This window comes from Lycium barbarum, chromosome 9 (assembly GCF_019175385.1).
Source record: "Lycium barbarum isolate Lr01 chromosome 9, ASM1917538v2, whole genome shotgun sequence".
Classification (NCBI taxonomy): domain Eukaryota; kingdom Viridiplantae; phylum Streptophyta; class Magnoliopsida; order Solanales; family Solanaceae; genus Lycium; species Lycium barbarum.
In genome coordinates this window covers 101,949,057-101,966,982 of record NC_083345.1, presented here as the reverse complement: position 1 = coordinate 101,966,982, position 17,926 = coordinate 101,949,057, and the positions used below count along the sequence as shown (strand labels likewise).

The 17,926-nt window shown below is 35.8% G+C and overlaps 1 protein-coding gene across 1 annotated transcript; it reads left to right on the top strand.

Annotated features, from left to right (window-relative positions):
- The first annotated feature begins 15,089 nt into the window (after positions 1-15,089).
- Positions 15,090-16,889, top strand: LOC132611311 (protein TIFY 5A-like). Its single transcript, XM_060325739.1, has 3 exons — positions 15,090-15,520; positions 15,626-15,725; positions 16,415-16,889. The coding sequence occupies exons 1-3, from the start codon at positions 15,426-15,428 to the stop codon at positions 16,601-16,603; spliced, it is 384 nt and encodes a 127-aa protein (XP_060181722.1). The 5' UTR covers positions 15,090-15,425; the 3' UTR covers positions 16,604-16,889.
- Positions 16,890-17,926: the final 1,037 nt, after the last annotated feature.

Genomic DNA, 17,926 nt, shown 5'->3' with positions numbered 1-17,926 from the left:
GGAACGAGAGATTTGACATTAGTTATGGAGAGGGTAGAGTGAAACTTTGCGCCTGTGTCAGACATGGTGGCTTCGAAGAAGAAGAGATGAAGGATAAGGGAGGGAGAAGGTGAACGAAAGAAGGAGAAGAGTGGTGGCTGCTAGGTTGGTTGGAGAATTAGACCCTAGTCTAATACCATGTAGGAACTCAATTCCTTGATTAATCATAATGTACAGTAATCAATATATACAAAAGCTAGGCCGTAATTACCTAGGCTATCAATGATATAATTACCTTATTCTAGGAGATATTCTAGATTCTAGGAGATATTCTAGCTGTACATAATATTCTAGGAGATATTCTAGCTGTATATAATAATGGCTAATTACAACAGTTATCCGGGGGTGTGATAACTGTTGTAATTAGCCATTATTATATACAGCTATAATATCTCCTAGAATATTATGTACAGCTAGAATATCTCCTAGAATCTAGAATATCTCCTAGAATAAGGTAATTATATCATTGATAGCCTAGGTAATTACGGCCTAGCTTTTGTATATATTGATTACTGTACATTATGATTAATCAAGGAATTGAGTTCCTACACTTTTAATATTACTTTATGACATTAACGACATTATAATTGTTGTAATATTGAATTGAAAATTGGCCGATCATACCTAAACTAAAATATGAACTAGAATTTCGAAGTCACTCATCAAGTCACATAAATATGTTAAATACTTTTAATATTACTTTATAACATTAACAACATTATAATTGTTGTTATATTGAATTGAAAATTGGCCGATCATACCTAAACTAAAATATGAACTAGAATTTCGAAGTCACCCATCAGGTCATATATATATATATGTTAAAGGTTCCTATATTACAAATTTTACAAAATAAACATGGTTTTCTTTGCCTAATGATGAGTATTTACTACTTCCTCCGTCCCATAATAAGTGTTATCTTAGCAAAAAATACGCATATTAAGAAATCAATGATGTAATGTGAAGTTTACCAAATTATCCCTATATAATAAAAATAAATTACTTGTACCTTTTGATTAGAGCATGCACAAGAAGTAAACCTTTTGACATTGGAAAATTCAACAATACCAAGTTACTTTGTGACTTTTCCAATCATCATTTAGATGTTACGTTATTGTCTAAGAGTAGCATTGAAAAAAACTAATCAATTTATGTCTTAATTTTTTAAGATGACACTTATTATTAGATAAAAAAAATTGACTAGGAAGACAATTATTATGGAATGGAGAGAGTACATATCTTCATAGAAGAACGTGAACCAGATGGTGGCTGTGCCCATTCAAAAAGACAAATAATCACATGTAAAAGTTGAAGAATAATTTCACAAATCTAGAAAATTCATTTTGTTTCAAAATTAAGGTGTTAATCACGTTCCAACCTTTATTTCTTTCTATTATTACTATATAATATAAGAGGGAATGTGAGGACTTTTGTAGTCCTCACAAGAGTTTCCCAAATTTTTAAATTTTTTTTAATTAATTACTTTTATGTCCTAATTTTATTTATTTAAGTAAATTTTTTGATTTTTTATTTTTAAGATCTACTTTTCAAAAGCTATCGAACCTGGGGACTTTTGTAGTCCTCACAATAATTTCTAATTCTTTTAAAAAAAAATTAATTAATTACTTTTAGGTCCTAATCTTATTTATTTAAGTCAATTTTTTTATTTTTTATTTTTAAGGTCTACTTTTCAAAAGCTATCGAACCTTCTACCTCATTTTTCATGTTCTTTGATTTTCTGGTTCGTGCTCGATATCCGCATTTAAGCCCAATTAATCTAGATAATTAGCACTGTATCGCGCCTATTCGGAGGGAACGCTTCCTCCAAAGATTTTTTCCATATCCATGTTCGAACCCCTAATCCCTAATTAAGAGAGGAGCAGCTCCATCCGCTGCACACGTTAAATTATGTATTTGTCTTAAAAGTTCATTAACTATGTATAGATTATTTATTTAGAACTAAATAACTTTAGAAAATTAGGATACATAAGTTATAAATGCCAAATTCTGGCTCCGCATTTGATTTGAAGTAAATAATTTTATCAAAATGGAAGTTAAAATATTAAAGCAGTGGAATGAAAATTTTGCTTTTATATAATTACCCACTTGTGGGACTACAATGGGTATATGATTGTTGTTGTTGTTGTTGTACACTTGTACTAACACAGATTATATTTTTTTAGTTAAAATATCTACTTTTATATCTTGAGTTTGGGCCCGGGCTTAGCACGGGCCTCACATAACTAGTATAGAAAAGAAAGGTGAAGATGGTCGTTCAAGGGCAACATTGTCAAATTGCTCTATTTTTAAATTTCCCAAAGCTGTATTTAATAGACGTGCTGTGCTGCAGCTCTCCTTTTTCTTTTGATTGGACACGTGTACTAACTTATGGCATTCTTCTGCTCTTCCTCTATACTCCAACCAATACATAAAAGTCTCTTGCTCCTACTCCTCTATTTTGTTTCCTGCACTCCTAGGTGGCAATTTTTTTTTTGTTTTTTTTTAAAAGAATTTTTTTGGCTCGGTATTCTTCATAACTCATCGACAACTTAAAAATTTTTAAGTTAGTAATAAAATCTATTTTAAAGTATAAATATTGTATTAGCTTTTAAAAAAGACATATATATATTTGACAACCGGTAATTTTCCATTTCTTTTATATGGGTACTCCCTCTATCTCATATTATTTGTCTTTTTTATTTTTATTTTTTATCTTTTGCACTTTCCTTAAGAAATCATAAATAAAAAAATATTTTTTATTAATTTATTTTTATCTCTTTAAAAAAATATACACTCTATTTAAGAATAAGGCTAAGCTAATAATCAATCATGATATCATCCAATAATTACTTGTTTGAACTCTTCAAGTTTATAATTTTTATGCTTTAAGCAATGTCGATTGCTTTAATAATAAGGGTAAAACGAGACAAAATTGTTTAATTTCAGTTTAATTTTGTAAAATACTCCCGTTCATGTTTACTTATTTATGCTTGACTCGACACACCTCTTAAGAAGTAATATATAGAAGAGTAATTTTACTATATCACCCTTAATTATTATGAGTCCTCGCAATTATTGAAAACAAATTAAAAATAATTAGTGGTACTTAATAATATGAGAGTAAGATAGGTATAAAATGATAAATTATCTCTTGAGTTTTTTAAACTGAATAATTAAAAATGAATATTTATTTTTAATATAGTGGACAAATAAAAATAGAAGAAGTGAAAAAGAACAATAACAATATATATATAAATAAATATGAAAAAGTAATAAAAAATACTCCTAAATAATAAGGCGACTGATATATGTGTCACTATATAATAAATGAACGCAAAAGCAGCAGAACCACTCAAAATGTCGATGTATTGATCACGTGTTTTAGTTAATACGTAGCCAAGTTAGCTGTTTGTTTGCGTGTATGTGGGACGCCATCTTTCCGCCGTTCTGTACAATGCACATGTCGATTTTAGAAGTGTGCATTTCCTGTTCAAAGCGTCTATTTTATCAACAACTATAGTACTGCTGTATTTAAAACGTTTGTTTTTACTTTTTCTAATACCCCCACTAGTGGACCCCACCCCACCCCACTATCCAAGAGAACCATACATCCTCAATATATATTTCGAATCCGCTACTTTTAGGCATAAAAAAAAAAATTGAACCAAACTAGCATAAAAAAAAAAAATTACTAGGTTTCACACACCAAATTAGTGCGTGAAAGGACCAAACTGTAAAAATGCAACTTGGGCCTTTCACGCACGAAAATTCGTGCGTGAAGGAGGTCTTCTGTTTTTTTTTTTTTTTTGGGTGTTACCTTTCAAATCACATTTTTTTTTCATACTTTGGGCAAAGATTAGTCATGTTTCAAAACCCCAAAATATCAATATTTTATATAAAACTTAATATATTTTTTTGCGTACAATAATGTCGACTCATTACATCAGGTCCACCTGAACGTTTGGATCGTCGTTTTAGGGGTTCTAAAGTGCCCCGAAGTAAGTTTTGAAACTTGTCATATTTATAGGGTTTTGATTTAAGTGTTTTATTATATTTGAATGTACAAATATAAATATTTGATTCAATAATAATTCATCCAATACGAGAGTTTTATACTAATTAAAAAGTATTTCATTCCATTTAATTACAATACTAATTCAAAGCAATACAATAATAAATTACAAGAACAATACAATCTTCAAGTTCTAGAGGCTCTATTACTTTGAGACGTGCTTGTACTACCACGGCCTTGTTGCCCACACGAACGCTTGCCATGGCCATATTGCTTACATGTAGAGCACTTGCGAGAGTAAGTTCTTTCACTAACATCCATTTGATTGGGTCTACGACTCCGTGAGTTAATGCCCAATTTCCTGATGTAATCCTTGTTAGCAACCATCGAAAACGTCTCGTTTGGCCAATAAGCTTCATTACCAAGTGGGTGGAATTGGCCGGAATATGCTCTAAGGTAACTGTGGACCTTGTATTCCCCCGTCACATAACTTGTTACCGTTTTTCTCATTCTCTCGAAGCGCTTGACAGCATGAGAACACGGCATGTGGTACGTTTGCCACTTACCACAAGTGCATGTTCTTGTTGCCTCCATATCTTTGTGTTTGACTGATCAACCTTAAACTCCCTCATGTCCTTAAAACAATAAATTTCGACAGCCCGTTGCAACGCCTTTTTGGATGCGAACAACATTCCCTTTGCAAGGTAGCATCGATCTTTGTTGAGATCCCTTAGTTCAATCCAGGTTTTTAGGCGACTATCATTATCTTCTCTTATGAAGACAAATGCATCATCATGACCCTGCAGGATGTCAAGATAAGGGATATTTTTAGAATGCCACTGAATTGGGCTTTCAGAAGTTGGGTTTTCAGCCATCGGTGGTGGTACGTGGTGGTGCATTGGTTCTTGTTGGTTTTGGCTTTGAGGAATATTGTTGGTCATACCAACTTGAACATCATCATCATCTTCATCATCGGTTACCTCTGCATTATTAGCTATTTCATCGTCATCACTTGATGATGACTCATAATAATTAGGAAAATCTTCATTATCAAGTGCATTCATCCTCCTACACGAAAAGTAACATATTTTAAATACCAACATCATATATATATATATATATATATATATATATATATATATACAGATAATTTAATATCAAGGTGATGAACTTACTGTTGTTCATAAGCACTGTCATGGTGTGGAGAACGATCAACTCCACCGAATTGAGAGGATTGACCAACATCCATATTTGGTACCACTGGCGAGTTTTGAGAATAGTTCCTATAAAGATTTGAAAACTGGTTATTTAGCAATTCATACAACAAACACGTGCAACTACACATAATAATAATATGAAAAATCCATATTTACCAATTTTCATTGTAAGTTTGATTAAATTGCTGGCTTAGATTTTCCAACGACACTTGACCACTTAAAATGTCTCCATAAGAACTAAAGTCCCCATAAGTGTTACCATGAATAGGCTGGACTTGAGGGACTTCTTCTCGAGGTATCTTTCCAACATACATCTCAAGAACATTAATGAATACTAAATCACGATATTCTTCCGGCGATCCCAAAAAATCACTCAAAGATTCATCATCGTTGATATTGTGCATGCCATAACGCAATACACCACACGGGCAGTGCTCTCATAGCGCATCGTCTGAACGGTCCGTACCAGCGCCTCGTACGCTCCTGCGAGAGCTACATATCCCAGGCCATCTGGACGACGCCTAGAGGGGTTCCCAATAATGATGCGAGTGATCCGCATGTACCACTCCATGTACACATGGATCGGAGTGTCATGTCCGAACACCGCTAGGCTCGTCATCCTCACATCCCAACTCTGGACCTGCTGCTGCATATAGAGTCGCCATGCATCATCGTCGCCCGCACGCTCGTCCCTCGCATAGTGGTCATGCTCCCAAACCGTAGCTGCGGGTATATTCTGTACACACCTAAACTGCCGTAACACGCGGTCGGGCGCGTGATACTTAATGATATCCATATGTATCAATGGACACCGCGACATCCACATGTGCTGACCAGCCCTACAAAACGCCGGCAGCTCATCAAAAATATGATCATACGACGTCCATATAAAAGCCTGTAAAAAGAATTGAACTAGTTAACAATAAAAGACTAAAACAATAGCTATGTGGTCTAGCGTGTGGATCCAAAATATGAACATACCGTCTGCGCCGTCATGCGGTCTAGCTGATCCCTAAGCGGGAGAAGGATGTGATGCGTCTCCGCACGTCGGCGTACGCCTCGCGACCATCTCCCCGCGTATGGCATCGGCACAGTAAGATAGTCAGCGGGAGGGTGAGCTGGTATGGGCTGAAAAGGTCTCAACCTAGTCCACACCCATATATTATATAGTCATTTAAAAAACATTTTATTAGTCGTCGTTTTAAAAAAAAATATTTTGTGTTTAATTACACACACTTAAATAAATTACCTGAAGGAGCGAGCAAAATAGAGGGACCTCTACCCTCGTGCCCATAGAACATCGGCATAATCTTCGATACATGTAGCCCAGCACAGTAGCGCCCTAACTATAACATCTTATCTCAGCGAGATCGTCGATATACTGAAGATACCTCAAGCTCAAATGCGAACCCGAAGTTCGGGAACAGGACGGCCCCGAATATGATGAGTAGGTATAGACGCGCACGTCGGTCAACATCAGCCTGAGGCGTGTCCTCTCCAATCGGATGCTGCATGTCTGTGAGGCGCAAGTGAGCGTAAAGGGCCGACAACAAAAGCCGACTTTGGCCGGAAATGTGACCATCCAGAGCCGCGAAACTGGTGAGCCTAGTCAACTCATCCCGGTAAGGCGGCAGCACCGGAGGCTCCTCAATATACAATGGGCGTCCATCAACCTGTAGCCCATAAATGACCTCCACATCCTGAAGGGTAATAGTAGCCTCACCGGTGCGGAGATGAAATGTGTGCGTCTCCGGTCGCCACCTCTCAATCAATGCCGTCACTAGCGACCTATCGTGCTGTACCCGACCAGCTTCGACGCACCGATAGATACCGCCCGGATGTAGTATATCCAGGACACGAGGATGTGGGGGGCGAGCAGCTAAGATCTCCCATGCTGAGTCCCCTAACCGGGTACGGACCTGAGACTCAGGCTGCAGGTCGGATGTCCATATATGTTGCGACCTATGCTCGGGCTGAAGATGCAGTAACTCTCGGTTGAAGAGCCTCAAATCAAAAGGGTGGTGATCCATCTGTTTTACGCATTTTAAATCAATCATTAACAAGTAGTATTAGTTATGTAATCTTTTATCAAAAATTTTATTAAGGATTGTGTGACCCATCTGTTTTACGTATTTTAAATCAATCATTAACAAGTGATATTAGTTATGTAATCTTTTATCGAAAATTTTATTAAGGATTGTGGTGACCCATCTGGTTTACGTATTTTAAATAAATCATTAACAAGTAATATTAGTTATGTAATCTTTTATCGAAAATTATATTAAGGGTTTTCAATCCTAAGCTACGGGTTATGAATCCTAAACTAAGGGTTTTCAATCCTAAAATATAAAGATTAAAAATTAATAAGTCAAATAATTAACAATTAGTTAGCATACAATTAGTATAAATAAGGGAAAATACATTAAAACCTCCCCAACGTATAGCCAGAATAATTATGACGCACCCAACCTTTGCGGGCGACCTATTACCCCCCCCCCTAGTCTTGATTTTTCAGTATTTTAGTGACATTTTAGCGCTGAGGGGGGAATTTGACCTGTTATTTTTTGCCACGTGGATAAAAATAACGGGAAAAACCCGCCCCACCCCCCTCCCCCTTTATTTTCTCTTCCTTCTTCTTCATTTTCTTGACTCCATTTTTGCCAAAGCTTGAAGAAAAAAAAATTGAAATATGTGCCATGCATTCTAGTGGTAAGTAATATTTTCTCCAAACTCATTATTATTCTCATCTTTTATTTATAGACCAAGAAATATTTCACTTAATTTTTTTTTCTAGGGTTCTTAATGAAAGAGTTCAAATCGGAGTTGAACAATCTTTGTAGTCAAAATGACGATCCAAAGATGAAGCGTCAAGTGCAATGCCAGCACGGAGTATTATTAAAAATGCAGATTTCTTGGTCTCCCAATAATCCCGGAAGAAGATTTTGGACATGCCCATTCTATGGGGTATGATTATAAATATATTTTTTTATGTTGCGTGCCTTATTTCTGCCACACATTACAGTGTGCCTAACATGAGTTGAATTTATTTTATAGGCTAAGAAATGTAAGTTCTTTGAATGGAGGGATGATCCTATTGATGAAAGGTCTAAGTTTGTTATTCACAAATTGATTAAGAAAATGGAAGAGCAAGCAGTGGAATTGAAGAAGAAAATGGAAGAGCAAATAGTGGAATTGAAGAAGAAAATGGCGGAAGAAGTTGGTTTGACAAATGAAATGGAAGAAGGGGAGTCTTCTTGCATTGATGGAGATATTGGTAATGACAATAGTGAAATGGCCATCGGTAATGAGAATATCACTATAAATAAAGAGATGAAAGTGTTAAAGGTTGAAGAAGAGATGAAAGTGTCAAAGCTTGAAGAAGAGATGAAAGTGATGAAGCTTGAACAAGATAAGAGGGGTAGATGCATTACTATTAACAAGATTTTGTTTTTGTGTTTCTTTGGTGTTGTTATTTGGTTTATTGGGTGTTTTTGAACAAGCATTACCAATGTCGATTGCCATAGTAGGATTACATGTTTGTATGTTGAAGGATGTTTAAGTGATTGTTATTCACTTTATGTATGTAATTTGAAGAAGTTTCTTGTCATGGATGTTCAATTAAAAAGTTATCTTTATTCAACTTGAGAAGAAAAACCATAGATAAAGATAAAGTTCATAGATATAGATTTAATTGATGATAATTCATAAACTTTACATAATAGGGAGAAACCTAATCTATTTCGATAACCTCCCTCTTGATATTAACAAAGAAGGTTACTTTCTCATTATGTTCACAACCATTAAAGCATAAGACGTGTCCCTCCCTTAGAAGGTATGCATCAATGAAATCCTTCCACCCTTGGCAGAGGCGGGTATGCGCGCCAACCTTATACATCATATTGTATTCACGCAGCTCGTAGAAAACAACAGCTTGTGTAGTTGTGTTTGGAAGAAAATCTTGTATGTTAGAAGGTAGGATCTGCACAAAATGCACGAGGCATTATGAATAAGTAAACACATCAATTGAAATAAGTTTGCAAAATAACACTTACAAAGTCATCGTTGTCAACGTATGATTTGGTTAGTTTCTTCTCGAAGTAAATCAGTTCATCTTCACCTAGAGGCATTTTGCTATGAAATTCGTTGTTTGAATAAGAAGGAATGGTGTAGGGATGAGTTGAAATGGACAGCTTAATAGGCTATTTATAGGCTGATGATATTGAATGGTTACAATTCTCATTAGCCTTCCCAACTACCAGTCAATGTGCATGAATTCAATTAGATTGAATTGAATCGTCCAATGCAGACTGACTGAATTCATTTCAGTCAATGTACCTGAATTCAAGCCGCCACAGAAATCTGCCCATATTTATATGTACACACACGGCACAGTGCACAGACTGCACATTTAACTTTAGTGCTCAATGTACACACTGCCCAAATCACAGTACCACAGCTAACAGAGCACAAACAATGGACACAAACAAGTATGATTAATAAGTCATTCTAACACTTAATTAAGCAGAAAACATTAAGTCATTGTAACTGCTAATTCAAGTCTTCCAAACTGCCGAATTCATACAAAGTGTTTAATATCCAAAAAACAACTTAATTCTAGTAATCTAAGTAATGGTCATCACTTCCATGGCCTCTTTTCTTTGCTGCTAGTGGCCTTGTTGAGTTTGTCCCTTCTAATCTCATCAAGCATGCTTCTTGAGCAGCATGGTTTTCCTTTGTACCTCATCCCTTGCCGTGCCTTGTGACCAAGGTCTCCTGTGACTTCAGCAGAACTTATAGGCTGACTTGCTTGATGTTTACCACCAAAATTCAGCACTCTACTAGTAGGCATACCATGCTGCAATAAACAAATTTAAAAATTAGTCACTTCACAACTTCACATGCCAATGCCATTGTAAAGAAAATATTAAACTTACATTCAGGGATGTATAACCACTTTCAGCAACAAAGACTCCCATACCAACTGTTTTAGATCTTTTATTTGGGTAAGAATGGGGACCCTCAGAATCAACTCTTTTGAGAACAGCAGGTGCAGGACTAGCAACAACCTCTGTTACCTTTCTTGGCCTTCCTCTAGGCTTTAGAGTAGCAACTGCAGGTTCTTTTCTTGGCCTTCCTCTAGGCTTTGGAGTAACAACTGCAGGTTCTTTTCTTGGCCTTCCCCTTATTCTTGGAGGAGCACTAGGCACATTAGGATCTTTTCTTGGCCTACCCCTTGGTCTTGGAGGAGTTTCAAGTACCACATGTGTTTTTCTTGGTCTCCCCCTTGGCCTTGGGACATTGTTTGAAGCAACAGTTGTTTGAGAAGCAGCATTGTTCTGAGAAGCAGCAAAGGTTTGAGAGGCATCATTATTTTGAGAGGCAGTACTGGCTCGAGAGCAGCAAATGTTTGAGAAGCATCAAATGTTTGAGAAGTAGTACTAGCTTGAGAAGTAGCAAAAGCAGCCCATGTTCCCCTCTACAAGTAAAATGCAAAGTCATAAAAATTCAATAGTGCAGTGCAAAGTCAACAAAATTGTAGGAAGGACATACCCTCTGACAGCCTCTTTTATTGTGGTTTTTACCTCCACATTGGCTGCAAGTCATCAACATGCCTGTTCTTGGCATTTTCCCAAATTGTTTTTGCTTTACTGGCCTCTTTCTTTCTTGCTTTTGAGGGCCTGCCTGGCATTTTTCTGATGATTGGTGGTGCAATAGCAGGATTAGCAGACCTAGGCCACATTGCCATATTTTTCATTGGTTGAATGTAGTGACAATAGGTTTTGAACCAGTTCTTCTTGCTATAGTATTCATGGACATATTTAATAGATTCATACTTCTTGTACAACATGGCACAAATGGCATGTGGACATGGTATTCCTTTGAGCTGCCATGACCTACAACTACATTTCTCATTGACAATATCAACAGTGTGCTGATATGGACCATCAAGAATCTCAAACCCATGCTCACCATTAAACACAATATTACAGTTCATTGACTTCCCCATGTTTTCTTCTAATGTCCTTAATGCCATTGGAGATATTCTTGTGACCCAAGTGTTTGCAAAAGACCTCATCACGCTTATCCTATTTATTACCTTTATCCTAATCTCTTCTAGCATGGTTATGATGGTCTTGTGTCTTGCAGGCAAGATCCAAGCATTAAAGCTTTCAGCCATATTATTATCAATGATGTCACACTTAGTTTCAGTATTAAAGTATACCTTACAAAAAGTGTGTTCCTTGTAGTAGAGTAAATCCTCAACAATCTCTCACCACCAAGCAGCTCTAATTTGTCCAAATTTCTCCTCAAATGTGCCTCAAATGTGCTTCTAGCACATTTCTAAAAAATCAGCTCCTTTCAAGGCCTCCCCAATCTTTTGACCAGTTTGCAAGGATATGTCTAACACATTGCCTTTGCTCCACTTCTGGTAGGAGCTCTTTTATAGTGGCAAGAAGCCCCTGAAAAGGAACAGTATAAAATCAGCAAAGTGTAACAACATAAACAATATAAAATCAACAGTTTAGTACCTTCTGCATATCTGAAATGACTGTGTAACCAGTCCCATAGCCTAAGTTCAAGTCTTCAATCAATATTTCAAAAACCAAGTCCATGTGGTTTTGTTCTCACACTCCACAACAGCCCAAGCAATTGGCAACATCTGGTTGTTGCCATCCTTAGCCACAGCAACTAGCAGTTGACCCTTGCTACAATCCTTTAAGAAACAACCATCTAACCCAATGCATCTTCTACAACCACTCAAAAATGACTTTTTCAAGGCATCAAAACAGATGTAAAAACCTAAGAAGCAAGGCCTACTATCTTCATCAAATTCTGTAGTAGACACTTTCACCACACAAGTACTTCCTGGATTTGTTTTCAACACTTCATCTCTGTAATCAAGTATTCTTCCAAACTCTTTTTCTTGATCACCCATGATCTCTAGTAAAACCTTAGATCTAGCTCTCCTAACAGTGGACCTGCCAACATGTACACCAAGTTCCTTCCTAATTGCCTCTTGGAGTTTGCAAATTCTGATGTTTGGTTGTTCAGTAATTCTATCTTTGTAGTGGGTGGCTAGGTACTTAGAATTGCACATATAGTTCCTTGTGGTCTGAACACATCTATGTTTAGGATAGTATGTTTTGATTTGAAAATTCTTGGTTGAATTGTCCAGTTTAGCATAAATTAACCAAGGACAACCATCCCTACATGTGACCCTCACCCTTGAAGGCTCATTGACAAACTTATCTAACTGAATATGCTTCTGAAGTGAATATCTAGTCACAGCATCTCTAAACTCATTAACACTCTGAAAAATCATACCAAGTTGCCATACTACCTTCTTACATGTAAGGTCAAACCTTATGTATTTACTTTCCCTTCTAGGTTTCAAGGTTACCCCCTCCTCAGCATCATCCTCATCAGATGTACAACTATATGCATCAGAACTAAAGTAAAAGGGTTCATCACCACCTACCCTTCCTTCCAAACCTCTTTCATTAGGTTCTGTTTCATCAAATCCTATGTCTTGTTCAACTTTACCTAAAGGTACATCATCAATGTTAGGTTGCTCCTTTTTCTCTCTTCTATTCCTTCTCTTATAAGCCCTCCTTTCAGCCCTAAATGTTCTAACTTCCTCATGTACATCAGATCCATCATCACCATCTGGACCATCAAATACTGCCACATGGTCTGATTCTACATCGCATTCAACATCTGATTCAACATCAGAATCTGTTGATTGAGAGTCAACATGGTCACTACTTACTTGCTTTGCATTTTCACCATCTTCAGGTTCAGTTTGTTTGGGTGAATTTTCAGCAGCTTCTGTTTGTGGGGTTGAAGAATTAGTGGGAAATTAAGAGGGTGAAGTAGTAGTTGCTGCAGTTTCAAGTGGTGTATTTTCAGTGGCTGGGTTCTCATTAGGGTTGCTTTGACAAACATTTGGTTCACATTGAATACCCTCACCAACTTTATTAAAAGCATCACTTTTTGTTTGGTTGTTGGGAACAATATATTCCAAAGGCAATGGGGGCACATCTGGTTCATCTACCATGTGGCAGACATAAATCTCCACAATGTCCCCATCTTTCAAACTTAGAGAAAGGTCCAAAATATCCTTGTCAGTAAGTACATCTACAAGAATGTCACTATTAGGGGGCTTCACCTTAAAACCACAACTTAGACTATATCCTAATTCCTTTATGTAGTCCCTAAGCTCAAAATATGACAATGTATCAACATCAACATCTAAGAATTCTGTACAATTACCACCCTCATATCTTGGCACACCACTACTTAAATCAAATACCCCACCATAAAACCATCTCAACGTAACATAAATAAAATCGGCCATACCTGACAGTTACAAAACAACAATACTTAACAAAACCCTTAAATTACAAATCAACAAAACTTCTCACCAACAAGCAACATCAAAGGGAAACATATGTTTTTTTAACAAAATCAGCAGCAAAAGTTACTCGTTCATTTACCTCATTCTACTAAAAAAACCCTACATTAACAAACACCCGATTCAAAACCCTAGAATGCAAGCAAATAATTAAATTTGTCAAAACCCTAACAAATGACCCTACATTAACAAACACCCGATTCTAAACCCTAGAATGCAAGCAAATAATTAAATGTGTCAAAACCCTACATTTACCTCACGAATGATAGCCTTCTTCAGCAAAACAAACTTCACCAAACTTGGGAATGCAAAAACGACCCTAGAAATCACTATGTATTACGCGAATTAATGTATGTGGTGGAAGATCGGTTGAATATTATCAAGGTAAACAGTGCAAAATCTGTAAAAATCGATGAGAGAGAGAGAGAGGGGGGGAGCGGATTTTAAGTTTAATTTTGTTTACGTTTAAGGGTGAAATGAAGAGGGAGTTAAAAAAATAATGCTGAATTGGAAAATTAAAAGGTGCGTGTACAACACGTAAGATAAAAAATTGGGGGTCACAAAAAATGAGCGCTAAAAGGTCACTAAAATATTGAAAAATTAAGACTGGGGGGGGGGGGGGGGTAATAGGTCGCCCGCAAAGGTTGGGTGCGTCATAATTAATCTGGCTATACGTTGGGGGGGGGGGGGGGTTAATGTATTTTCCCTATAAATAATTAATAAATAAAAAATTAACTAACTAATCAAATAATTAACAAGTTATTATCATATATTTAATAAATAAACAATTAAGTAACTAATCAAAAAATTAATAAATTATTATCATATATTTAACAAATAAACAATTAATTAACTAATGAAACAATTATGAAATTATTAACAAATAAACAATTGGCTTAGCAAAAACTAAATAAATAATTAGCCAATCTAACAATTGAAATAGCTAGTCTAACAATTAATAAATACTTAAGTCGCTAATCGAACAATTAACAAATACTAAATAAACAAGCAATAAATAATTAACTAATTGATAATAGATAAACAAATTAAAAAAAAAATAAAAGGGGGCAGTCGCAGTGGGTGCGGACTGCCCAACAACGCGCAAAAAAATGCGCAATCCACCACAGATCCCTCCCACCATACGTAAGGTAATAATATATTTAGCAATGTAATAAAAAATTCGCAGTAAAATACCTGGAATGAAGGTGTTTTTTGAGTTTTCAAAATGAGCTCCGCGCCGCTCTATTCCAAAATCTAACCTTAAAAACTTGTTCCTACACTTTAATATACCAAGAATATTGAGTTTTGGATTGAAAAACAATAAGAAAATAGCGTTTTGGGGGTTGGGGACCACCTGAAATCGTCATTAATGGCGGGTGGGGGTGTCACTGTCAGGTCTGTGGCGGGGAATGAGGGGGCGGCTTTTTGTTGCCCTCCTTCACGCACGAAATTCGTGCATGAAAGGCCCAAGTTGCATTTTTGAAGTTTGGACAATTAGTGCGTGAAACCTAGTAATGTTTTTTTTTTCTTTTTTTTTTTGCGCTAGTTTGGTTTAACTTTTTTTTTTTGTGCTACAAAAGTGGCGGATTCATATATTTCATTCGAAGCCTCATTTCTCTTCATTCTCTCTTCCTATCACAACTTGATCCAACTTCTGACTCAATCTTGATTATCACCAAATATTTGTTTGTTGATTCTTTCTCTCCCTGTTCCATTCATTCATTCCAAGATTTTGAAGAAAATGAGAAGAAATTGTAACTTGGAACTCAGGCTTAGGCCTCCTTCTCTCTCTGCTTTTTCTCCGAAGAATATTTGCACTACTCCCTACTTCTCAATGTAAGTCTCTTTCTCTCTATTTCCATTCACATAATAGTCCTTGTATATATTAGTAATATGTATAAGGTATTGAGTATATGTTTGTTTTTCTTTAATTTACTATAGGGAGGACAAAGAAAGCAAAGAATTAGAGCAGCTAGCACAACAGCAGCTAACCATATTTTACAATGGCAAACATGTGGTTTCAGATGCTACCGAGCATCAGGTATGTCTATCTTCAGTTTTTTCTACTTTAAATTTCTGTATCTTTCTTTATTGTGCTATGCTCCCTTTGCTCACTGAATTGCAAATGTTATGTAGAATTTTGTCTTTTGGTACCATTGTTACTAGTGATCGATCATACAACTTCTTAGTATTTTCATGGTTGGTGATCTCGTTTGATAAGAAAATATATTGAAATGAAATTTCTAAGCAATTCTCGTAAAGCTCTGATTTTGGACCCCAGAAAGAATGAATGCCCTATCCTTTTTCTATTCTGGTCAAGAAGGGTGGGCGACGAGAATATATATATATATATATATATTAGTAACAAACTAAAAGGCAGAAGATACTATTTTGATCACAGAGATTCTGACCATAAAAAGTACGACTTTCACCATTCATGCAACTTCCTTCCTGGTATCTTCATGTTCCATAGAAAGTGATTCAATTTGGTAAAAGATTATTGAATTGAAATATAATTTCATGAATTTTTTTCACAAAGCATTAATACCCAAGAAGGAAAAGATACGATGTCCTCTTCTCTTTCTTTCTTTCATTCTTTTTTCTTTGGGGCAGGGGGTAGGTGGTCCGGGTTGACAACAAAGTATATGAATTTGGTTTAAAAAGATGAAATATGATATTAATTGAGTTGTTTTGTTCAGAATCCTCATTTATTTCTTTTTCTCAATCCAGGCGAAAGCTATAATATATCTTGCAAGTAGAGAAATAGAGGAGAAAACAAAGAAGACTCCATCACCAATATCAAAGCCGTCATCACCATTGTTACAACCTCAAACTGGCCTTTTCATGAAGAGATCTCTACAAAGATTTCTACAAAAGAGAAAAAATAGAATTCAAACAACTTTGCCATATCATCACTAGCGGTTTTTGATGGACTTCGCCTTAGTTTAGTTCCTTTTGTATATATAAATTGTATTTTGGTGTTGCCAATTGAATAGTTTCTGTGAGAACTAGAAATTATTACTAATAGTTTCTAGATGGATTACAATACTAGTGGATCACTTATTTTTACAGTTTTGGCAATACAATCTTTTCTCATGTTTCTCTCTTTAACTTAATAGAACCAGATCTAAGGTCTGAAATGTATTGTGGTACAAAGCAATAAATAATCTGAGCTTGGTTAAATTTGTTAATTATTCTTATCTCATTCCTTCTCCGGACAAAATAGTAGGAGTAGTTTTCTTTTTTACTGTTACTCAGTGAGGAAATGGGTTTTAAATATTGTTATTGCAATCTGACTAAACCTCGGATCATGAATGGCGCATGGTTCCCCATTGGAAGGGTTGGAGAGTGAGGAACTGTCGAGTGCGAGTGTAAGAGGCAAATAAGATTAAGGGGCAGAGGCGTTTTGTTTTAAACATGTCCAGTTTATTCACATGTGAAGTATAAACACGAGATCAGAGATTAATGCGGAATTAAACATACATTCTACTAGGATCGATGTGTTACCATCATCAATTACCTTAGTGATTCCCTACAAGATTATTATGGAGTCTTGTAGGATACACTCTTTATCCTAAAGGTTTTCGGACGTGTAGAGAATGACTCAAACCACTCCTTTTTATAGGTAAGAAATGTGATATTCTAACTCCTTCATTCAAGAGTTATATTCCCTTAATGTGACATAACTTCAATTCCATTAAAGAGTTCTAACATCTCCTACTCACATATAATAAGATGAATCACGTAAATCTTTTGAAAGCAAACATTGTTTTGAATTTCTTACATAGTGTGTTGCCATGACCACTTACCAAGTGTGTTGCCATGACCACTTAGCACTAAATATGGGTCTGCTATCCTTTGATCATTTATATCCTTATAATATTTTACTAATAAGTGTCTCATATGCATGCCCTAGACTTGTCTTTATAAATATGGTTTCTGTGACTCTTTCGCCATTCTCATTTCAAACCATACTTATATAGAATGCCGTCTAAAATACGCTTTATATATATTTGAGAGTCCGGAGCCTAAAGGGTATAAAAATACACGGTTTTTACCAAAAGGGAACGTCTAAAAATTATTATACCAAAAGGGGTATATCGTGGGCTGATCCACGATATACCCCAAAAATTTTTTTACCCTTGTCAGACGATTGAAGCAAAAAAAAAAAAAAAAAAAAAAAAATTTTTTACATGTATAACGTGGACTGATCCACGTTATACAATTTATATTGTATAACGT

Bases quoted from the DNA above. Each gene is read 5' to 3' on its own strand.
- LOC132611311 (XM_060325739.1), top strand. From the start codon at position 15,426: ATGAGAAGAAATTGTAACTTGGAACTCAGGCTTAGGCCTCCTTCTCTC. The intron at 15,521-15,625 runs GTAAGTCTCTTT...AATTTACTATAG, and splicing joins ACTACTCCCTACTTCTCAAT to GGAGGACAAAGAAAGCAAAG. The intron at 15,726-16,414 runs GTATGTCTATCT...TTCTCAATCCAG, and splicing joins CAGATGCTACCGAGCATCAG to GCGAAAGCTATAATATATCT.